General features: G+C 39.9%; 1 protein-coding gene across 6 annotated transcripts in view; it reads right to left on the reverse strand.

Annotated features, from left to right (window-relative positions):
* LOC106039183 (glypican-5-like) overlaps positions 1-25,752 on the reverse strand; it is a 425,024-nt gene that overhangs the window by 86,066 nt on the left and 313,206 nt on the right. For all 6 annotated transcript variants that reach the window (XR_007168470.2, XR_010833633.1, XM_048077284.2 and 3 more), the window contains one exon: positions 14,877-15,027. Coding sequence is in view for 4 of the 6 variants with exons in the window: in XM_048077284.2 (XP_047933241.2) it covers positions 14,877-15,027 (151 nt within the window). In the remaining 2 variants the exon portion in view is untranslated. The remainder of the gene's footprint in view (positions 1-14,876; positions 15,028-25,752) is intronic.

The following is a 25,752-nucleotide window of genomic DNA, read 5'->3' on the forward strand; positions in this document are numbered from 1 at the left end:
GTTATGATAACCAAGAATTATACAAGACCCCAGGAGAAAACAGATTACACATTTGCTTATTTTGCAAACCAAAGGTATAGAGACATGCTGTTGCAGGCAGTTGTGAGCTTATCCTGCCATGCTTCACACCAACTCACACAGACATTACTGGGGTTTAACATGGCTGTGACTGCATGTTATTAAGCCTTGCCGAGTGCTGTGATCACTAGATCAGGATCACTAATGCCACGCTAGTGAGGCTACATGGGAGCAGAGTACGGGGACACCGAGCTTGCATCTGCTTTCCAAGGGCGTGCTTGCCGACATGCCCTGGATCTCTGATCTTGCAAACCATTCCTCACAGCACTTACCCCTTGCCCTTGCACGTGCTATGCTGGCAGACCTGCCCAAGGAGCTGGCATACAACATCCATGCTGAGATTTGCCTTGCAGCTCCGAAAAGGGCACAGATACATAGCCTGCTCCTGCAAATAAAAGAGGCCACTCCCAAAGAAGAGATTAGCAGGGGAAAGCCTTTTGTCTCTGAAGTTAATTGATGACCACATCCCAAATCTCAGTAATCAATGAGATGTGTGATGCATGAATAAAATAAAAGCAGAGAACCTGAACACTTGCTAGGGAAGAATTTTATTTTTACTGTTTATCTTCTAAACTTGTTAGCATTTATCTAGTTTCAAACAGCTATGACCAGTATGGAAAAGGGATCATTGCAAAGATTTAACACTAAGGCTCTTCTAAGGAAACATATCAAAAGTAATCCCCACAAAAATCAATGCACGTAACTGCAAAAAAGAAGGAAGAAGCTCTAAGCAAAGATATGCCTGTTCCAATGTTCAAGCCTTCTTTGTAGCATCAGTAAAATATAAAGCAGGATTCTGTTTTTTAATAGTCTGCTGCTCTTAAAAAATTACAGTATTAAAGTAGTGTGTAGAATAGATAAGTCTGCTTAAAAAGAACACATAAAAGTAAGAGACTGATTACATAAAATAGAAGTAGTGATGGATTACACTGCACTCATCAATATCAGCACAACGTAAAGGATTTGAAATCAATGGTTTGATTTTTAAAAAGATGCAGGGAGTTTGCACATGGCTAGTCACAAGTATTATACTTTACATAAATGCTTTACAAATGGTGACAGAATAATTATAGTACTGGAAATGGCTACTATCTCTCTGCTCTGCATTTTATAGACTAAATAGAAATTTCATGCATATTGGATACACTTGTGTTAGTTCAATTCATTTTTTCAATATCCTTTTATCAGGTAAGAATAATATAGATTCTAAATTACTATTCAAATGTTACCTCTATTTTATCATGAGTTACATTTTTAATAAAATGCAACTTTACTTGAAGCATATACAATGTTTGCATAACCTGTGGAAGAAAATTGTCCTCCAGGAATTTATAATTTTCTTATTTCTTACAAGACCTTCTTTTGGTATTTTGTGTAGATTGATGGTTTTTTAGTGCATTTATACAGATATAATAATATTTTCTGCAGTTGCATATTTGTTTCTTTAAAGAGTAGGCTTCTTTATAGTTTGCAATATATTTTCATATAGTTTGCAAAAATGTTAGTGATTTATATGCAGTTTAAAAATTTCATTTCAATTCTACTTTGATACAATACACTTCCAGTTTTTGTTGTTACGCAGATTATGCAAATTTTCTTGACAAAGAGTACGCACACTGATTTTAAAGTGGAAGTTCCGCTGACAGTACTTAGGCTTCTGCATTAAATCAAAAGAACTGTGATTTTTTACTCTCATGGCTGGACATTGATGTCTCGTTTTTTGGGGGATTAATGGGAAGACTTCCACCGGGCATTCCCTGGTGATGCATTTGGGTATGATACTGAACCACTGTTGTGTCCCCATTAGTGTCACGCACCTGCTTCATTTACTGACAAGCTGTCAAGATCTGTTGAGATGTCACAGGACCTTGGAATATGATTAAAGCGCTTTTTTTGATTAAGCTCTTTCCAGTTCATGATATCCATGCGGCGTTTACGTCAAGCGAGTCAAAGCGTTCTAACACTCTGGAGACAGTTAGCAGCTTCCTGCCCAGCCGGGTAGCACTGCACATCCAGCAGTCACTGGGGACAAGAGTTGTTCACCCTCAGTCCCTGACTTCAGAGGGATCTGACACGCTGCTCACAAGTGCAGGAGCCCCCTCCAAGCACAAAAGAAGCTAGCAGGAAGCATGCTTTTCCAGGAAACCCCCACATTCCCCATCTCACCGGATCAGGAGGCCCCAGGGGACACCACACACCAGGGAGTGTTTCCAGGGGCACAAGTGTGTGGGTGTGCATGTTTGAGTGAGAGAAGGAAAGAGAGAGGTCCCTGAGGACGTGCGGGTGCAGCGGCTGGCCTTGGACAGGTGGGATTCCTGCGAAGCTGCCTGCTTTCCTGACCGGGCAACACTGTGCACACACAGCGCTGCCGGGAGTAATGTAACGCCTGTGGTGGTGCCCATCAGCTGAGCTGCTCTGCAACTGCCTAGAGAGGCTTCCACATTCAAGCTGAAAGTGATTCGAAGGCATTGCTACACCCACAAGCCCTTGTTGATGCCCAGTTTTTCCTCAGCTGTGGAAAAACAGTCCCAGGCAGAGCCCAGACCAATTTCATGCCTCAGATGACACCCGGAGGGCTGTGGAGGCAGACCTGTGCTCACCACCACAAGGACGGTGGTGGCCCTGTACTGGTGCCACTGGGGACAGCTGGGGTAGGCAGCAGCAGCCTTGCCTGCTGCCTGGACAAACGGACAGCCTTAGGAGAGCTGAACGGAAATGCTGTGTACCCCCAGCCGAGGGGACGAGGAGTGGAGCAGAAAACCGGCCCTCAGGGCCAGGCAAGAGACTTATGGGACCGATTCCCCCACCTAGGTCCACTGGAAGGAACACAAGTTCCGCAGCTACCTACCAGAGCACCGTGTACAACCAAGTATGTTCTGCACACCACAGGCTCAAAAAAATACAGGCCCTGAGGTTTTACTAAAAAAAAAAAAAAGAAGAGGTCTATGAAAAGAAACAGACAAAAACTAACTTTCAGTGAACCTGAGCGGTTGGTCGCTTTCAAAAATAATCATTTTCAAAATGTGTGAATGTAATTTGAATATTTCAATTCCCAGGACTATTATGCAAAGCCTTTTTATGATGAGTGATAAAAATGTTCCAGCTTGGCTACAATTATACTGAACTGTTGTAAGGGGATTCTGTAGCTAAACTTGAAGTGGGACAGCATCCCAGTTTTGACAGCGGGCTTTAGTAGCAATAGCTGATTTTGAGATGCTGCCATGAGCTCTGTAAATTATATAAACCAGGATATGAGCAAAAGACAGTGTCACATCACCAAAACTCTTTAACACTGCCATTTGCTGTGTGTTGGCACAGGCCAGGCCTCATTGTTGCCCTTCATCCTGAGCAGGGATTTTCCAGGCAGCCTCTCAGGCACAAGCACTGCTACTGGGGGACAGTGATGCACAGTACGGCTGTGGCTGCAGGATGTGACCCTTCAGTCGTTGCTCAAATTTTGATCTTTTTAAGTCAAAGGCAACATTTCCAGTCATAATTACTGGGTCAGAATTAGGCCAAACTCCCACATCGTGGCGTGATTTTATTATTTTTTTCCTTTATTCCTTCTCCTGATTTCTATAATATAATGCTTTTAAATCAAGAAGACTTTTTCTGCCTAGAAATATCAAGCTTATTAGATGGCTTTAAAAAGTCTGAATATTTTTTGTAGGTAGCAAAATATTCCAGCTTGAATCTGTATTTTCCCTTTTGTATTAAAAAAAAAAATCCCCTCAAATTAATGTTTTTCCAATTGCATATGTAACCAAATGTTTCTGTTTTGGAAAATGATACCTTTTCAATCTTTTTTTTCTTTTTTTAGGATGAAAACTGCATTTCCCCCATCAGCTCTAATGCTTCCATTGTGTAGGAGATTTATCCTGATAGAGTTTAGCCCTGGGCGCTGTGCCTCCCCTAGCACGTTCAGGTTACTGCAAATGTTCTTTGTGCTGGCTTTAGTCGTAACAGCGTACAGCATGTGCTGCAGCAGTATACATATTTAAACAGGCTGTTCCTTTACAAGCACATGTTCAAAAGATTTTATCTAATCAAATTTTAAATAGGAAATTACTTGTCTGACTTCACATCAGAAAGCTATTCCTTTCCCTACTGCTCGAGATTGGATTATTAGGACTTCACTACTAAACGGTCAGCGGTGTGTCTGAGTCACCAGTCTTAATTTTGGGCTATAAATATCAGATGATGATTTATTACTTGGCAGTTTCAATACTGCAATGGCAAACTCTCTTTAATCTATTTAATTTGAGATGAATGGCAAACAGTTTTGAAAGCTGAGAATTTCTGAGGTTCTCTGTACAAATAATGGATAAGCCTTGGCTATGCACAATGTGGAATCTCACCCTCTTAATCAATTTATTTCAATGTCCCTACTTTCAAGGGATACAAAGGATTATTCAATCCCCATACTGATACAATCTTGCCTCTCTTTGAATTAACTGCTAACTGTAGGCAACAATTCAATGGTAAATGGGCTGTAACTGGGATTTTGAGAATGTTTAATGATTTTTGCAGCTAAATTGAATGACATTTGAAAGAATAGTTATTACCCTCATACACTGTCTGGAGCATCACTTTGACATGCATGCTTTGTCTAGACTCCAGGTAAGAATTTACAATCTGCACAGTGCCAGAAATCATACTATCTACTTGTTCAAAAGAAGATAGTTGCTCACTAGAATATACAGTTATTGCTTTCACCTTTTCCAAAATGCTAATTGTGTTCCTTCTAAACAGTACCAGACTTCTGGGTCTCACACATGTCTGGGGAGTGCTGCTACCCTGGTAGCCCAGGTAGATAAACCATGTTTAGATCAAGAATGCACATCCTCTCAGAACGCACTAAAATAGGGAATGGACTTAAGTCTCACGGAAAACAAGACTAATTTGCAGTAATTGACAGAAGCATTTAGGAGATAAACCTAATGAGTCAGAAGATACCTCAACAGGTAAAGAAAAAAAATTAATTTCAAAAAAAGTTCAAAATATTATTTAATCAAATTCAAAGTTTGGTTGGCTCCTTACGGACATTTTATTTCAGAGGTATTTCAAAGTTGGCTGAACAAACAGACATTCAGAGAAGAACAAGAGCAATAGGGGGGCTAAGAGACTGATTAAAGAAGGAAGGCTAAACAATGTTAGAAAAACTGCATAAATCCTCAAAGACAAGAAGAAAAGGAGAGAAACCTCTTTCTGATTGTGATATTCAGGAACCTGAACTAGAAATAGAAATGTTATTCAGAAAAAAAAACACCCTTCTGATAGGAATATGCGTAAGGGACAATTAATTCAATGAGGCAAATGGAGAAACTAGACCAAAACCAACATTATAAGAAGTGCTGTAGGATCCTGTATCCAGCTGGCTTTCCATCACTGCCAGCTATAATGAAGATCCTCAGTAATCCAAAATTTAGAGACTTCACCCTGTTTGCACAGATTCACTCTCCACACTCCAGGATGTTCTATAGAAACAACTAGGTTTCTAAATTCATTGTTCTGCAGTTCCTGGGTTTGGGATTAGCAGACGGCATTATGGCCTCCTTGAATCTGCACAATATCTGAATATGCCTGTGAAAGGTGTCAACTGCCCTGTCTGTCCTGGAAAGTGTTAAATTTCAGGGAAATACTACTTGACTGCTATCAGGATAGATGGGCAGAAATAAATACTCTTAAATCCAGGAAACCAGAGACACTGTGGGGTAAATCAGATGCAAAATCACCTACTGAGGAACAATGTGTCTAATCTCTGAACTCTTTTCAAGGAAGGTATTTAACTACATGCAAGATCTTCAGCTGGTTTAAGTTATTATATGTACCTTGATCTCAAGTCATCCAGAACTAGCCTCATAAATTCATGATCCTGTTCATACGTCACATACTTCAGCCTGAAGTTCTCTTTTCTTAGAGTAAAATGAATATAGTACACAGTACATTTGTACTGTGCTCTCTGTTACTATGAAACTAAACTGAGCTTTCTTTCAGGGTATTGTTTTGATCCTAAATTTCTCAGCTGGTACGTTCTGATGGCGTATCTGTTGGCTTCAGGCACCGCAGCACTCTTTTAAGGAGTATTATTGTACCTTAAAATGGACAATCAAGGAATAGAAAATCTCTAAATGTATACCTGATGTATTCCAGGCATTTTCTCCTTAAAAGCAAACACAAAACACCCCCAAGAAACATTGGTTTAAGAGAGAAAGAGAGAAAAAACAAAGCAAAGCAATTCCTTTCCTCCTTTAAAAAAACAGCAACCTCTTAGGCTTTCCTCATGAATCATAAAATAAGGCAAGGTGGCAGCAGGGAGAAACAGAAACGATTTCATTCGTCAGTGACTTCAAGTTCTATTTCCACTGCCAAACAGCTGCGCTATCTGCCTTTCACTTGTATGCAATGAGAGATGACAGGCTTTTTCTTTGAGACTTTAAGGTTGTGGTAATTCCTAACCTTACCTTAACTAACCTGGAATGATTTACCTTTGGAATAGACAAGATCCTAGCTTTGCTTTTTCTGTCTACCTTCCTTAGAGAGAAGTATTATTTTTCCTCCAGATATCCCCAGGTGGGAATGTGGCTTCTTACAGCTACAGTTCTGGATATTACCAAAACCCTAAAACAAAATAGCATGACAAGTACCTCAAAACAGGGGGTGGGGTTCAAGTGGTACAGCTGTTTCCTTTATTTAGTTCCTCATGCTCCTTCTCATTGGCATGCAAGGGCTGCAAGAGGAAGAAAGGCATGCCCAGCTGCAGCACGTGGGATGGCACTGACACTGCTGCCACTGAGCTCTGATCAGTTAAGTGTTCCCCTGTGTGGGATGAAGATTAATCTGCAGGTGAAGAACATTTTCCTTAGGCTTGCAGGATTGTTTTTTTTTTTTTTTTAACTTATAGCATAATGGCATTAGCATTTTAAACGGCACTTCCATTAAGTTATACAAGTTATCTATTTTGAAGTAATTTGAAGGACCTTTCATTGTTAACTCCTCTTAATTAATTTTGGCTTTATGGCAATTGGGGGGCAAATTGCCTTAGCCTTCACATTTATCCCATCACCACTTGGCGTGACTGAGATATTACAGCTCTTAAGTGAATTTCTTGTCAGAAGGATCTAAATCACACAGCTCATGAGACTCACCTGAGGAGGGTAGTTTTCACTCTCCATTTAGCTTGGCCTCTAAACTCTGAGTGCCATTCTGGGGCTTGCAAACGACTTCCACAGAAGCAGGTACTACCAGCATGGGGTCAAAGTCTCTACCTGCACACTGCTCTTGGCCTGCAGCAAGAAGTATGTTCTGCTCCATATGATTAGTAAGGCTATTTTTCCTGGAAGCCTGTCTTTCTCATAATTCTAGTCATCACATGCTAAACTGCCTCTTTTCGTCCATGCTCTATGCAGTCTGACTAAGCTGTTCCCATTTGTGATGTTTTTGTTTTAAAAAGTTCATTTTATTAAAACATGTGAGTGGGAATTCAGCAGTAAATCAGATCAATTAGTTTTCAATTTGGGGCTGTTTTCAAAACTCATCTCAGAAAAGTACGTATGCATAGATTTGCTACTGTGGAAAGTAACTAGATAAAATACTGCTGACAAGGTTAGCAAAAATGTTGTGCTGTAATAAGTGCATTCATCGGACACATATTACTGGTAATATTTTTAATGGAAAGTTAGTAAAAGCATGTTACCCTTCAGTGATCTACAATGCAATCTCTGATGACTGCTTACACAGAACTACTGTGAACATCTAAGCTCCACGTCTTTATCTCGAGCTCTCTGATGTTTAATTTCCCCTCACAGAACAGCACACATTGGAAGGCTTTATGCCCTAAGTAACTAAAATGCCTTTTAATAAAACCCTTTTAAAGTACTAAAGTGATCAAAAATGTGCTGTGATTTACATTTCACTAGTGAAATGGTAAAACTACATTTCCCAAATTACCTTTTTATCTCTTTGAAGGTAGCAAAGGCGGCACCAAAGTTTTCCCGGAGTCACAGAGCTGGCACTCAGTCTGTCACTCCTCTAGCTGGCATTCTGATTAGCAGTAGAAAAAATTCCTACAGGGGACATGGTTATCTGGTCATGCACAACAAGATCTATACACTCTGGCAAAAACTCCTGTCTTGTACGGATCTGAGCAGGAGAACCAGTGGCACTGGGGAAGTCTCACCCCAGTTCTAGGAGTAAAAACTTGAAGGAACCGAAATCCCTTTCATTTACACCTCAAATTGTCATGTAAATGTGAGGAAGGATTAAGAATGATTATATTTTTCTTCTTGCATCCATTTCAGTTTGAATTATACTGTGTAATGAAGGAGACTAAAATGACACATAATATTTTATCTGAGTCACTAGATTATAAAAGATTTAACAAAGATCTGGGACAGAGAAGTGGGAAAACCTTTTTTCTTTCTCCCCTCCAAATGCTCTCTCTTCCTATTCCCTTCTCAGAACCCCTCTCTGCTGCCTGCAGAGCCCGTCTGCACAGGACGGAGCTGTCTGGGAAGTCACTGTCACCCAAAGGAGTGCTTAGCAAAGCGTGCCCATGAGACAGCAGTGCGATAGCACCACGCGTTCGAAGTGACTTGTCTCAACACCATATCCTATCCAGTTCAGTCAGCGTTAACCAAAATCTGTACTTCTCACCCTGACTATCCAGGTGTTTCTTTGTTTTACTTTGTTTCCATGCCTCTTCCCCAACTCCATCGCTGTAACACACCTCAAAGTGGAAATTTTGCGGCTGTGGATCGATGCCCTGCTTCTCCCAACATGTGCCAAACACCCACTGACATGGTTCACGCTGCTGTAGGCAAAGGCCCATCTCTATCTACCATCTCAAATGACAAAAATACAGTTCTGAAACTGCTGAGTTTTCTTAAAAATCCATCTTAAATGATAGCTTAAATTGTTATTATACTGTTTTGTGGATGGAATGAGGCATTTACGCTGAGAGCAATATATGTAGGAATTTCTAGGATCTCTAAAAACAAAGCTGGAGTTAAAATGTCTCGCACAACAAAGGATGTAGAGAAATGGCTATGCAAGGCTGTGAGATGGGGATGAGGGGGAGATTTCTTTAGGCAGGAGGATGGAAGACGCTGAAAATGCCATATTTCTGCAAGCTAGTATCATCTGTGAAGGGAGTAAAGATGCATGGTGATGAGAACTTGATGAGCGTGGCTGACTGCCAGCAGATATTATGATTTCAGAATATTGATGTTTTGTACTAATAATTACAAAATCAGCAGCTGTACAATTACATATTTGGATAAATACAAGTGTAAGTACATCCTGTAACATGGTGAATGGAAATAAAGCATGATTAAAATGACAGCTCATACAGTAATATTTATGTCCAGAAAAGACAAAGAAATAGGGATAAGGAGAACCTAATAAAGGGTAAAATAATCTTGACAGTCAAAAAGAAAAACAAACTGATAATGAACACATTCCTGAGCAAAGAGAAAAATACATTAACTTTCCATAGCTGTTGAGAGCAGATACATATCAGACAGAAAACATCAAGAAAAAAGAAAATTTGTCTACACCTAAAAAAGGACAAAAATCAACCCTACTCTTATGACCTGAAGAAAAGATCTACAATCAGGATAATCTCTTTTGGTCCTCTACCTAGAGCAGTATGATGCACTAAAGCTATGAATTGTCTAAATAGCCACGAATAAAGCCAGGGGCTGGAACCATGTAATCTGAATGTGCTAACGAAGTAAATTTGTTCTAGGATCCCACTTGAGCACTGAAATGTGAGAAGCAGCAGGATATTCTACTGAGAGATGTTTAAAATTGGAGAATACTTACTAAAGGGAGGGAGCTTCATGAAGGAATTAGAAGTACAGAATAAAATTTTTATTGGGATTACATAAGCATTTGGCAAAAACTCTCAGTAATAAAGAGCATTTGACACATAGCCATTTTCAAAGTCTGCCTGGGGTGTCACACAATGTGTTTGTTTATTGAATGCCTGCACTGACAGATATGTTTTTAAAGGATTGTTGAAAATCTGTTGTGCCTAAGGGTCAGTGCTGGTCAGGCACATCTTGTTATTTTCTGGAAACTCAGTGCTTTTAGGATGGGGACTCACAAAAAGCTTACCTCTGTGTGGAGCACACAGCCAGCCAGGAGAAAGGTAAATCCCTGCCTCTGTTTCCCAAAGATCTGAAACTTCAAGGCATTTCACAAGGGGTGTATTTAACATATGCCCCTCTGAGAGCTGAGTTTTTTTTCCCCAGAGATAGATGATACCCATGGAGGGGCAAGGGTGAATTTGATGCTAAGACTGCAATTTGTGCATATCAGACTTCTGGCTTTTCTTATTCTGTTCAATGGAGAATGGACCCAAGGACAAACTGAAACAGATGTCCTCCTTAACCTGTGCTGTTTGTCTGTCTTGCCAGCATGAGGACAGCTGTAGTCCCACACTCGCTAAATCTCCTGTGACTTTCCACAACATTATTTCAGGCTTCTCTAGAATGAAGCATGGGTTAATTTCTGTCTTACCAGATAGGTGAAACAAACAGTGTCATCTAAAGTACATGCTAGCTGAGCAAGCCTCGTGATACCTGTGTCCTCCCTATCTGCAGACAGGTATGCATATGCAGCCATGCCAAGAAGCAGTTTCAACACAAGCTTTCTTTGACATAACGCTCTGCAACTTTCACAGGGCCCAGAGCTCTATTAAGGTGACTTTGGGCTTGTGCTAAACCACATCCCTGCCTGTGGTCTAACCATTTCTTCTGAACTTTGTTTCATGGAAAATCACCTGACAATTTCCCTGAACAGAGGTCTATTGTTGGTAGTCACCGCCTGGATCAGGTCTCACGACAACGCACAGCTGTGCAGCACAGCTGGGAATGGGAAATCCCCTGCACTAGCTTCCTTCCCACTTTTCACTGAACAGACCAAGGCATTTCTTTTCCTCTCCTCTGTTTAGAGGAAAGGCAGGATACAATGCGAATGTGTCTCTGTTCCACCTTTTCATAGACTGCAGGATGCTAATCCCTCTCCTAGTAAACACTCCAACGACTTGCTCCTGCAGGGCTCTGAGCCATCGTTGCTCTTCACACCACCAAGCATCCTTCACAGTCCAGTAAGGGTTTAAGAATAAGCCTTACATCATTCTGTGACTCCTTTTGTGATGAAGTTCACATAGGACTGCACTTACATGATCACACACTGCTAATTCAGACTCAGATACTGCTTTGCACTTCTGCCTAGAAACCTGCAGTACTGAAGCAGTCCAAATTGCAGAGCAACTTCCCCATCCGTGTTCAAGATTTATATGGCTTACTTTCCTCTTCTTAAATCTCTCCTACCAAAGCTTTGTTCAAAGATGATTAACAGATGTTGTCATTAAAAAGTTGATACTTGCCAACAAAAACCACATGGATCTGCTTGAGAAACATTGCTGTTTCCACAGCTTTCCCCAAGAAGGGATAGTTGTGGTAATTGGTAAGGCCTGAAAGAATATGATATGCTAAAATACCTTCTACCATACAAAATGTCCCAAGACAGCTGGTTTCTTGAGAATTTGTCTGTCTTTGTATAAAATCATTTGGATAAACACATGTGATATAGAAAAGATAATTAAGCACATTAGGATTACAAGAGTAAGTGGTGTTTTTTTTTGATAACAATGAATTTGTCTAGGAAAGACTTACTTGTAACAAAAGCAAACAAAAAGCAGTAAGTAATAGGTACATATCTGAACTGAAGACATAAAATGCAGACTGATACGCAGAAACAATTCTTGAAGGCTAGGTGACAAACCAAAAGGACAGGATTTTAATATCCATTGCAAGATGAGCTGAAATACAGAGATGGCAAACACCCCACCCCACCAAAAAGGAGGGGGGAGATACTTGCAAAGAGCCTGGCTGAAATGTACAAGCACAGAACCACTTCTTTCTTTAGCTACCTGCTACACAGTGAAATCTAAAACCTACAAGGCAGACTCTCTGTCAGCAATTTGGAAAAAAATAATTGGGGAGATGGGAATGTACCCTGTCCAGGGGGGGCTTTTAACAGTTCTGAACTGAAATGTTTTGAAGACGGCAGCCTGGATATTGGTAAAACTCCTAGCAACTGTCAAAGAAAAGGTAAATTTTTTTTGGAAGGTGGAAAGGAGTAAGTGTTCAGTATGTTTTCAGAAAATATTTAAAACCATTCCAAATCCTCTGAAATGCTCTAAGCAGGTCTATGAACACATAAACTGTAAATCTCATTTTCATATAGGTTTCAAATAAATGACAGAGGCAGTGTATTTTTACTAGATTCTAAATTGAGTATTTTAGAAGTTGATATTTAAATCATTTTCTCTCTTTTCTCTTTTCCATAAACCTGTTGTTAAATACATGACTGCTCTGCCAAAAAGCCTATGTTTTGAGAGGGTTTTTATTCCTTTCTTATTGCCTTTGTTCTACCATGTGACTGCAAGCTACAACATTCGCTGATGAGATCGGTGGCACTCTACAGCTACCATTTATGTCTCATCCAAACCTGCTGTAGCCAGTAAGAATATTCCCACTGATTTTACGTAGTTTCAAATCAGGGTTTTATTTCTGGTTTAGCTTTCGCTTCAATTGATGTCTCTATTTACTGTGCACTTCAAGCGAGCAAGGAATAGTCAATGCTGTCTTGTTCCACTTCCACAAAATAATGGTCAGATGCAATTGTCAGGTTTTAAGTTTAGGAAATACAACACATTCACAGGCTGTACAATTAGAAACACCATCTTACAGACATGCAGCAAGAGGAAATACAGCTAATGAGATGTTTGTTTATTTCTTTAACATTCTATTAGAGCAAAGAATCTCTATAATGAGATTATTCCATTTTATCTCTTAATTGTATCCAGATATGCCAAACATATTTACTGCTAGTGGCTTGTATACAGTACAATATTTTAAAGCTAATTATGAAACAGCAGTACTATCGTCACATGATAAAATACTTATTTTTACTGTTATGAATCAATACCATTTTCTAAAATTAATTGTAATTACTTTTTAAATTGGATATAAACCGTGCTAACTCTGAAACAGCTAGTTGTATAATTCTTCTAAATCCAGGATGATATCAGCATAGAATATTTTATTTAAATAGACTGAATAAAAAGGAAAAAAAAGACATTATGCAGTTTCTATATTTGCCATTACTAAAGCCAGCTGTAAGTCCAGTCTTGAAAGTTTTCAAGTTTTTATTTTTGAACATCTGAAATCTGCCACTGTGTGTGTAAACATGCATATACATCCTCCCAAAACACTGTATGAATAGTTTAATTGTTCACTGAAGAGTAGTTAGCACCTGGCTTTTGTTTGTATTATACCATGTAGCGAGGAAAGCATATTACTTATAGTATTTACACTCACAAATCTCCAGGGCCCAAAAGATCTAGTGGTCTTTTAATTGCTTACACATATAATATAACAAACAATGAAAAAATGATAAGAGTAAATAGTTATAAAATAACGTTGTATAGAAGTTCTTCTGTTCAAAATCACGGGTGAGTAGATGGTGAAAATCTCAACTTTATCTGTTAGTCACAATTACTTAATTTTTATAAAAAAATACTGTCCCTGTGTGGTAAGACATCATGAATCTTGATTATACAGCTCAACAACACAAATCACATTTCAGGTATTTGTAATATGATAGCAAACTAAAATTAACGCTTTGCAGATATTTCAAAATACATGTTTAAGCTCAGTTTTCCTGAAGAAATATTCATAATACAAACAACCGAAGTCCTATCTGAACCCTAAAGCCCTAACCCTAAAAACCCTTACAGCCCTAACCCTAAAAACCCTAAAGCCCTAACCCTAAAAGTCCCTATCTGAATATGGGATACCTTTTCTGACTCTCAATGGTAAAGGACAAGAAAGAGGCACTTGGTCACCTCTACGGAATGTAGCAGTAGTTTAAAACTTAGCTGAGTTCCATCCCATCTTAATGTGCGCTATTTTTCAACACTATTATGCTCGTATTTCATATCTTTCTACATTCAAATGAAAATATATTTAAACAAACTATGGGTTAATTAATGCAGTTACATTTTGATGAGCTAAAATGAATCAGAACAGATAAGATAAATCAGTAATTTCAACTATTTAGAAGGAGATGTCTTACAACTTATTGTTTTATTATAGTAAGATCTTAACTACCTATTAAACTGCCAGTATTTTGGTGGAAGTTAAGTTAGATTCCAATGATGATTCCACACTTGATGACGTATCAGTCAAGTAATTACATGAATAAATACTGCAGAATGCATATCTGGGAGTACCAAGAAATTTTATATCAGGATTATCTTTATCCAGCAACCCACTATTACAAAAAACAATACATCAGGTATTTTTTCAAGAATATGTACCTTCAGCAAAACTCTGAAGCATCCTTTAGTACCATTATGCAACCGATAAATATTTATGTTAACACTTAACACAGTCTATAAGGACATTAATTTTCTATTTATTTGAAGAGCCTGCATTATCTAGAAAAACTCTTCCAGTATTTCTGTGAGCTAGATTTTCTTGCAGATTATTATTCACTCTAAATTTAAGTCTTTCATCTGCAATGCCAAGTGTTAAATTATGTTGGGTTACTGTCTGTATCATTCTATTTTAACTGCAGCTCTTCACAGATTAAGATTTGAATCCTTTGAATTCAGTAGGATTTCAACATTAACTCAAGCAGTGCAAATCTTAGCTCTGTCCACCTAATTGTGACATTCATGAATTTTAAGCTCTGTATGTGTCTATAGAAAGAGTATTTACCTGCTGTGTGAATCCTGTCACCGGATCCTTGACAGCCATCCTCATCATCGCAGTCCCCACTTGACTCCATTTCTTCACTTCTTCCACCCCCACTGCCAGCATCCCGGGAAGCCCATCTTTCCAGTTTTAATTTTGCCTTCTCAGCATCCAGCTAAAATGGAAAAAGCAGAAAACCAACAACGGTCAGAATATTTACACAGCTCCTATCTCTGTTGACCAAGCTGGTTTTATAAAGCAACAAGCACTTTCACATAGTCTCCAGAACTGCTCCTCAGGTTGGAGATTATTTCTAGCAGTGACATCCTTGCATTTTGGAGGTAAAGACGATACCATCAAAATTTCTCCACCACAGATGACCAGCAACACCTAACGTCAAACTTTTCATTGAAAACACCATATCATCCAGTATCATCACAGGGAGGGCTGGACCTGTAGGCCACAGTCTGGAGATCACTGGTTAATGGTGTTACCATCTGCCACATCTGAGTACTTTTTTAACAATTCAAGACCACAGTATAACCTGGCTACCGTACTTGCTACTTTTCATTATGGGTTTGGTCAGTTGGAAACCTTGGCCCCTATATATGATTTTTAAGATGCTCTCATTTAAGATGCCTGTATGAACTGTTAAGTTGTTCATTACATTTCACTTGAAATCTATGTTTTGAACAGATTACAGAAGAAGAAAGCTATACATCTGAACATATCATACTGGGTCACGCTTACTACAACGATGTATTTACTCCCCAAACTCATCTTTTTGATCTTTGGATATTCTCTCTCCCTTGGTCACTACAAACAGTTGCCTATTGTCCTATTATTAGTGTTGTGCGAACTAAAGGATTTTTCATTTCACTGGTAGTTCTGAAACATGAAAAATACTATTCCATTTACAGTCAATCTACATCCAACCTACCCAGGGAACAGCAACACCAGCACTACTTGGGAAGACATGAATCGACTGGCTTAGTCTAATACATTTTATTACATGGTGTTAGTTGAGGAAGGACGATTCAGAGGATGCCTTGAAGCTGTCCCCCACACCTGAGAGGAGCAGCTATTTGCTGAGCTATGTGAGACCTCTCCTGCTGGCACTGTGCCCTTTTTGTACCACACTTCAGCATTTGCTGATGCAAAAGCCAGAACCAAGGTGCTTCACATTCCTTGGTGGAAAGCAGCCTGTGCTTGCAGCAGTAGAGAAGATGGAACAGCTTCTGCAGAGAACAACCCAAAGAGCTAGGCTTTCCCTACAGCTCAGCGACAGGGGAATGCCCTAACTTGGACTGGGCTTTTTCACAACCTGGCTAAGCCACCACCACTACTATCAAGTTTCCATTCCCCATGCATCCTTCTCTCATTTTGTGAGCAATTACCAATTCCTTTTCTCCGTCTTGCTGAGATTTACACTGGGGATGTTGGATTTTATTTCAAGTGACTATAAGATCCATTCCAGTATTCTGGATCACTCCCTTCACTTAGCTGAAACTCAACCTCCAAAGTATATGAACATTGTTTTAAACAGCAGCAGCTTGTTTGTCTCCTTCTCAGAGTTACAAAAACCTTGTTTGCATTAGCTCTGCCCCTACAGTATGACGAGGTATGATTAAAACCTGTTATTCAGTTACATGAAAATATTTTACCAAATGGAAAGACTTTGTAACGCTTCTCAAAGTTGGTCACATTCTGGAGCCGTCCAATAGCCTCCACCACGGGTATCTTCCCCCCAAAGTATCGCAGATTCATTTCAGGCTTTGTGATCTGCTTTAGCCTACAGGACTGTGATTACCCTTGGTGCTGAGTGAAATGTATTCTGAAATGTAGCTTTGAAGATTCAAGCAGTTTTCACACTAAAAAGGAGGTGAGCTGGGAGCTGGGGGAGGAACTGGAGCACAGGGCTAATACAGCCGTGTTAACTGGGTTGAACAGATGACAACAAATGCAGCAATTCCTCCGCAGTGGGAAGCTTTTTGTGGTAGCCTCCTTCTTCTTCTGACGCTGTGAGCTGCCATCCTCCTTGCTGGGGCTGACGAAGGCTTGGATCAGTGTGGCAGAGACCCTGTTCTGTGGAGCACCAGACGCCAACTCCTATATGGCAGAACTCTGGAATTTTTCCACCCTTTCACTGCAAGGATCTGTTTGCTCATTCTGAAAACACAAATGACTTCGCAGTGCAGTGGCAAGATCTGTAAGTGGGAGGAGAGGGTATGGACTCTAGAGGGGAAGAGCATCAAACACTGTCTAATTGTTACCGCCTGACTGCTAAAAACAAGTTGCCTAATGTTGAGCCTTGGTATTCTAAGGCATAAAGGCTGATGTCATGGCAATACAAAACAACATTTTGTTAAACAATTGGAAAAATTTGCCTATAAGGGAGAAAGATAACTCAGTTCTTTCATAGATTTATTGTGTCCTAACCATATTAGAGAAGACTCATTCATTCTTAGTTATAATGCCTCAGAATGAAAAGAAATGGCTAAGTGGTGAACAGAACAGATGCAAAATTTAATAAAGGCTTTTAATGATTGTTTGCCAGTCAAAGCAGAAATGTTTATTGCCTGTTAAGGCAATCATTCTTTTCGAAAATTTGATTTCATTCAGTGTTCATGGCTCAATCCTGACCCCTGCTCAAAACAAGTAAATACTCAAACCAAGTGAGCACCACTCTTGGAAAAAGACCAAGAAACCGGTTAGCTTTGCAACATGGTGCACTGCAAAGTTTTACTGGGTTCTGGGTTCGTAAGGCCTTCACGACAAAAAGGGATTAAGCATAGTCCAGATCTGCACCTCTTGGCCATATTACTCAAAGTTTATCCTGCTCTTTCTAGGCTGGCCAGTACAGAGGCGCACTGTTACGCAGAACCCTTATGGGGAAGCTCAACATTACAACTTAGTTCAAGCTCAGGTGCAACCTACCTACCTTTTTTTCCTTGTATACCATTTCTCTACTTTTTGACCTTTGGCTACCATTCACCAAGAGCAATGAACCAGAGCCCAACTCTGTGCACACATACTTGTTTATCTGTAATTAAACTCATTTCAGGAGATGAAGTAGTGCCACTGCATTAGTTAGGAATGCTCATCCCTCCGACACTGCCACATGACTTCAGTGAGAGCTGTTTTAGTGCCGTTATCAAAGTGTATGCTAGTATTTCTCCTTCTCCTTTTAAAAGAATCACAGACACCTTTCTCAAAGGCCTGAGACTGCACTGAAATAGCACAGTACATCAGGATGGTACAGGGTGCTGGAGCTTTAGAAAAAGTGTCACAACGGAAAAACAACATCCTTTATATTTTTAAAGCTCTGGTAGGTCCAGAAGGTGGGTGTAGGCAGGGCATGTCCCTAATTTTTCACTGCAGCGTTCGAGGCCTCTTCAGAGACAGCCATGACCTGCCCAAACGTCCTAACAATTCTCCTGGCTGCAGGCACCAACCCCAGAACTTCGATTCCCCCCAGAGGGCTGGAAAGCAAACAAGTCCTTTCCCCACGCTGAAAGGCAGAGCTCAGAGACTGGAGTCAGTAATGGCATTTATATTATTAAAAACTACTCTTAAACAAGCCTAATTTTGCCAGCTTGTACTCCGCCTGCTGATGCATGATGCACTCCAGCCATACCTGGCAGCTCTGCACAGCAGGTCCAGCCTGGGATTGCACTGTCCTGATGCTGAGAATTGACACATTGGTTAAATAATTGCAGTGGATTTCAGGTCGGGCATTGAGTTTGTGTCTTTACCTTCATAAAGCAGAAGATATTTGCTGCTTGTGATTCCAGAAGATACTGGAATCTTAACAGCTTAAAAATTAAGTCATCAAGTTTTTGCCTCATCTGAAAGACGATACTTTCTACTCATGAAAAGCTTATGTAAATAGCTCAGAAACTGAAAAATGACTCAAATCAGGAATCTTCCCAGCTGCAGCAGGCTTTGGATCAGCTTCATAACCCTCTAAAGGGTTTTTGAGAAACTCTACAGTTTTTCTGTGGAAAGGCTTTAGTATCTGTTTTTGATTCAGCTGAAGGGTAAAAATCCCATATTACTGTTCTGCTCTGAGTCAGACACAGATGACTATGCTGATGCATTTTAGTGATTCCAGCAAAGGTTCCAACCTTAAATTATGTTAAAAAACACCAATGTTCTGCTGACATCGGTTTTATGGAGAAGAAAGAAATGGTATCAGCATGGTTGCTGTCTTCCTCCCCTGCTAATCCTTGATGAAGTAGCACACAAAGTCCTGGTCACCCAAAGAGTCCTTCAGAGGCGTCAAAGATTACAGATTCACAGATTCACAGATTTCTCTAGGTTGGAAGAGACCTCAAGATCATCGAGTCCAACCTCCGACCTAACACTAAGTACTCCACTAAACCATATCCCTAAGCTCTACATCTAAACGTCTTTTAAAGACCTCCAGGGATGGTGACTCCACCACCTCCCTGGGCAGCCTGTTCCAATGCTTAATAACCCTTTCGGTAAAGAAGTACTTCCTAACATCCAACCTAAAAACTCCCCTGTCGCAACTTTAGCCCATTCCCCCTCGTCCTGTCACCAGGCACGTGGGAGAACAGACCAACCCCCACCTCTCTACAGCCTCCTTTCAGGTAACTGTAGAGAGCGATGAGGTCGCCCCTGAGCCTCCTCTTCTCCAGGCTGAACAAGCCCAGCTCCCTCAGCCGCTCCTCGTAAGACTTGTTCTCCAGACCCCTCACCAGCTTGGTCGCCCTTCTCTGGACTCGCTCGAGCACGTCCATGTCCTTCCTGTAGCGAGGGGCCCAAAACTGAACACAGTACTCGAGGTGCAGCCTCACCAGAGCCGAGTACAGGGGCACAATCACTTCCCTCGACCTGCTGGCCACACTGCTTCTTATACAGGCCAGGATGCCGTTGGCCTTCTTGGCCACCTGAGCACACTGCTGGCTCATATTCAGCCGACTATCCACCAATACTCCCAGGTCCTTCTCGGCCAGGCAGCTTTCCAGCCACTCATCTCCCAGCCTGTAGCTCTGCTTGGGGTTGTTGCAAATTACGTGCCATGCAACCCCTGAGCTTCCTAATATGAGCCTAATCCTAATTCTCGTTCTGGATCTTTGAGCACAGATGTGTTAGAACATAAATTTGTGGTCATGCTTTTTCCTGAAGGTATGTTCCAGATGAATACTTCCACACATTAATTACATAAGAGCTCTTTAGCTCTGTGAGAACTATTTGATAAAACTGTCAATTTTAATCAATTTCACCGATGAGTCTATTTTCTGAGAGATCATATATGCACATGTATCTGAAGGGACTGCTCTAAGCTGTAGGATAATACCAATTTCAGCAGAAAATAGGTTTTGAAATTATATCTTGCACCACAGTCTTAAGCTTTTCAAGTCAGCGAACACAGCAATGAAAATGTAAGAGAAAGCATTTTTTTAATGAAGTCACTTAAAAGTTGTGTGCTTGGAATATTCAGAGGCAAATCCCATATAATAATTGTTTCCTGAGGAATTTGTTAATTAATTTCCTGTATGACAGATTTCAGTTTGGATGCTTTTCCTCTCTGAAAAGTCAGCTTTGAGGTGAAATCTAACTTCCGTCCACTTCTCACGTGAGCACGTTTCTGGACTTGCTGTTGTTTCCAGAGATCAAAAAATGACTTACTATATAATGAATTTAGAAATTGTAAGATAAGCTTGATCTTTTTTCAAGATAGTTGCAAGTAGCTGTCTTCTAAAAAATACTTTAGTGACATAAAAACGATTTGCAGAGACAAAGCATTTTGCCAGCTTCTGCCCAAATAATGCACAAAGCCTAATCTTGAAGAGTCATAAATAAATGACTCAATCCTTCCATTCACTTTTTTCTTCAAAAATAAAACTAAAAATCCTTTCTAAACCATTATTAGGTCAGAAATGACTACAACTGAAAAAGACAATGCTCCTTTGTTTTTCATCTATTATATATATTTTTTTGTTAGGGACTGACATATTGCTTTAGGCATAAAGCTGCATTTTACTGGTGTCTTGTGACTGAGCAGATGTTCTGTCATTTCACAAAACAATAGCAACATAACAAATTTTAGACATAAATGCCATATCACTTATTCCAAGAGGGTCCTCTCCTTTGAGATAACATTTATGGTTAATTTTCCTCCACATATGCTCTTAGATCCTTTTAAAAGCATTTGGCGGTTGTTTTTGCTTCTTCTTTTCACATTTATCTAGCTCATATATTACAGCATAAATGAACTTATTTGTCTTCAATCTTGTCAGACACTTTGTTTTTTCTTCCCTTGTCTGCATTTCAGAGAAATCCAAAAGGCCCAGTGCTTTATCCCTTCTGGCTTCTTCCGAGAGCAGTACAATTCAGTGAGGTAGCACCACTCAACTCTTGAATCCTTTTTTTAGCTGACAGACAGCTAACCTTCTGGAGCAACTGACATCACCAAAGGTTTCCTTCTGCTGGATTTATTCAGATCCTTACAATAACCTTTGCATCATACATCTTGCTTTACAAGTTACCTGTACAATATTAGAACAATTTAATTCAACAGCTATGCATAACTTATGCAACATGGTTAAGAACTTACAATGTATTTTGAATTGTATTCATGTCTCTCCTGACCAGACCTTTTCCAGCTTGGGAATTGGACCAGTACTGGTAGATTCCTTTGTTTTATGTTTTTCCCTTTCCTCTAAGGAGCTTGCATTTATTTACACTAGATTTCTATCTCTTGTCTCTGTCAATGCTCCTGGTATACATATAAACTGACAGGGAAGGCTCTGTTGAATTACACAGAAACATGCACAGTGCAAGTCCCAAACCAGGCATGCCCACAAAATGGGGACCAACAGTACCCTTACCTCCTCTGCCCCAGAGTATCTCCACTCTACCTATACATCGCATTCTGCAAGTCCTTTGTTTCCTTTCTTTTTTTTTTTTTTTTTTTTTTTACCCTTCTTTTGGTTTGTTCTGCTATCAAACTTCTCATGTTACCTGGAAGTGCTTCCACACATTAAATGGCCCATGTGTAGAATAAACACGCCAGGTCTGTCACTAAGCCATGGACCTCTCCTCTATATTTAGAATCATAGAATCATTAAGGTTGGAAAAGACCTTCAAGATCGTCTGGTCCAACCATCCTTCTACTACCAATGTCACCCACCAAACCATGTCCCTAAGCACCAGGTCCAACCTTTTCTTGAACACCTTTGTTTCTTATGTTGCAGCTCCCCAGGAAGCCAGCCTTATGATAAATTTGAAGTACCTTCAGAACTAGCTGTCCCTCTTTTGGGAAGGTCAGGACTTGCTTTTTATCTTAAACCACCTTTTACAAGCCAAGTAACTTATGCAGTTGATGCTTTTATTTGTTTTGCCCCCCCCCCCCCCCCCCACTCTTTTCTGAAAGAGCACCTATAACCCTACAATACACATACCTTCCTATCATTTCTGAGGAAGCCTATTGCAACCATTCCTCTTTATTTTCACATGCAACTTTTTCTAACATTTTTTACAGACGTGACTTCTCTACATACTCTTTGCAGTCCTCTGTCCTTGAGGCTTTATATTTGCATAAGTCTTTCTTTACTTGTGATTACCTTTTGTTCTCCTGGTTTATGCAGATTGACTCTTTAACCTCTTCCTCATATTTTTATTGCCAGGTAACACATTAGACACTTTAAGACACTTTAGAATCCATACTTGCATTTATCTTTGAATACTTTTCATTCCCCATCTGTGTCCTTCCTCTTATCCAGCTTCCTCTCACTGACTTCCCGTATAGAAGAAGATTGGAGATTCACACTCCACAGCAGAGAAGCTAAAAGCAGTTATTTCTCTTTCAGTTGATTACAAATGTAATAGAAGTATTTCATCAGAAATGGAAGATAGCTTTTACAGATTCACCTTCTAATACTGCAGTGTTAGTGCTTCTATTTTATATATTTATGGGTTATGTCTTCTAGCTGCTTTCTAGAGGTGAGTGTACTTCTGCAGAGTGCTAGCACCATGATCAGTTCAGTATTCACTGAATTGAAGTATACAAGCTACGTATGTCCGTATATTTACTGATTACTATGTGAAGAAACAACAAGAATGTGCACCCACAGAATCTTAAAGTTTTTAACAAAAGCTTTATAATATCAGTTTGGGTAAATTATTACCCAAGAGGTATTGTGAATTACATAAATTGAGCGGAAATAAAAAGACCTATTCTAGTTAATGTTTTAACCAAGCACAACAGCTGTTTAAAGAGAATGAATACAATTTGATTTGAATTTACTAAGACAGACGGGTCAAGGAAGTAAGCAGACATCCCTTCCTGATGTTTTATCTTAGCGTTGGGCTGTAAATTTTTGGTATTATGCGATATGACAAAGAAGATCCTGCTCACCTGATGCCTAGTGTGACTGATACAAATACCTTGGGTTATTTCTTGCCACAGGCATGGATTTCAACTTTAGACAGTTAGTGTAGTCTTTTCCAAAAATAAAATTTGCTTTTAAATTGCAGTATGTGTAGTCTGAAAATAGAGCATATGGCTAAAAACCTGTTGTGTTATATTAAGACTTTCTGCATCTTGTTCAATTAAAAAAGAAAAAAGAAAGGTAAACAATTGTAATAAAAATGTAAGATAAACATTGCAATTCTTGCTGAAGAGTATGCAGGAGTTGCGTATAGAAAATTCTTTGACTCTTCAAAACAGTTCATTTGTGGGAGAGGGGCTCTTTGACCCAAGAGCTTCGGTTGGCAGAGGGCTGCTGAGAATGCCAACAAGGTACTCAGAATGCTAGCGTTGCAAAGTAGTTCTTGCAATGTGGCCCCTTGCAAGAAAATCGTGGGCCACAACATCTCTAGACACAGCTGTGGAGCACAGCATGCATGCACATATTAGTTGGATGACAGCGATACCACCAGTGGGAGCTACACTGATTTTTTACAATAATCCTAATAATGCACTAGACCAGAATGTGTGATTCTCTACAAGGGCAGGCAGCTGGGAGATGAACACACCGTGTCTCTGCAGTGCTGAGATACTACGGCACCAGGCCAGATCTAGCAAGTGTCATCTCCTGTGCTCTCACAAACGGGCCTGTTCTCTGTTGCTTCTGACACTATTTCTTCACTTTTGGAAAAAAAAAAAAAAAGTGGGTTAACTTTAGGGAAGGACTAAAAAAATGACCAGAAAAAATAGACAGACTTCTCTGAGTGGCTGACTGGGAGAATATGAGTATTGTCTATAAATATATTTAGTCTTCCCCCTAAATGTGGAGAGATCTCTGAGAATATATCTAGCATAGAAATAAAAAGAGGAGAAACAAGCTTTTTAACTATCAGAGTTAGAAGTTTTGGGAGCAGCCTACCAAGAGAAAGATGGGGACAAAAATCCTCAAGTATTTGCGAGACCTGGCTGAATAAGTCTGAGTGATGTTCCCTGTGATGTCAATGAGCTGTATGCAATATTTCAGGAGGTCTCCTCCAGGCTTCCATCCTGTGTCTCTACGCTCTGCTAGTTTCTAATATTAGAAAATTGATTTGTAAAACCAAAATCACAAACCGGAACCACTCCTATTAGCCATTAGGAGTGTTATTTCCTTGCTTGTCTGATTTCTGTATGGGCAAATTATGTCCACCTACCGAGTTATGTCCATTCTTTTCTCTAGGCTAAGAATGAAGCCTCTTAGCTGTGCGTGAAGTAAAAACGTGGCTCCAAAAAATGTATTAATTATTGCTGGTGCTTAGTGTGGTTTACAATGTGCTGTTTGACTAGGAGCTCTGACTCATCAGATTTCAGATGTCTAATAATAATGAAGAAACTTCTGTCTGATCAGACTTAGGAAGTATGAAATAAGAAATGCCTGCAACCAGGAGGCTGGTTGCACTTCATCAGTCCTTGAATGGCACCCTTCTGACAAGCTGCGTGTTTTAATGGGCTACGTGAGTAAACAGCGGCCTCTCTAAATCATTCAAGGCACAGAACAAACCTTTCTTCTTGCTTTGTACTCAGACAGAAATTACATTTTTTTTTTTCCTTGCAGGAATTTTCATGACATGCTCCAGTGCATGTTAGCTCTGTTTCATGTTCTTGGATTATTATCTGCTTTCAAGCTCTGTGTTGCTGAAGATCATTTTCATAGTATGAGAAGTTTGACATTTCACTGGGAAGATTTGTGAACAATCAGTCTCTCATTATTCAATGGACCCAGGCTTTGGATTTGATGTTTCATGTTAAAACATGACACAAGCAGCGCATTTCCTCCATCCTAAATCCCAGCAACTGAGCATTAAAATACAATACGAAATAAAAAATGGAAAACATGGTAAGAACATCGATAACGTCTGTCATTCATTTAAGATGTACTGATGCTGGGAGCTAAATAACAAACTTTTTGTTACATAAACTGACTAGTTTTAATACCACTGCAACCCAAACCTAACTTGAAAAACAATCACACTGTCTCAGTGCCACATCTCTGAAATCCTCACCTTCGCATTTCTAAATGTACTGTATTATTTAGAAGGTGCCACATATGCACAGAAGAAAGGATCAGAGCCTCGGCTGCTGTGAATCAGCAAACTGAATTCAGTGGAGCTGCTCCAATTTATTCCACATGAAGGGCCAGCCCAGACTGTTTCATTTGGGAAAGCAGGGTGTTTTAATGAAACAGACAAACATAGTTCATGTTGCATGAATCTGACAATAAAAGACTCTCTCTTTCCAGATGCTGTGCTCCCATGGCTTCATGGCAACATGCGAGGACATATGACTGAATGTTTTTGCTAAGTCATTTTTATTTAAAAAGGGAAGAAAGAGGGATGTCTGCATGCAGTAGCTGCCACTGAAGCCTTTTTTCCTGTGGCTTTCCTTTTCACTGGTGACTTTCCCATGAAGGCTCTCTGATGT

Source organism: Anser cygnoides, chromosome 9, assembly GCF_040182565.1.
Source record: "Anser cygnoides isolate HZ-2024a breed goose chromosome 9, Taihu_goose_T2T_genome, whole genome shotgun sequence".
NCBI classification, from domain to species: Eukaryota; Metazoa; Chordata; class Aves; order Anseriformes; family Anatidae; genus Anser; species Anser cygnoides.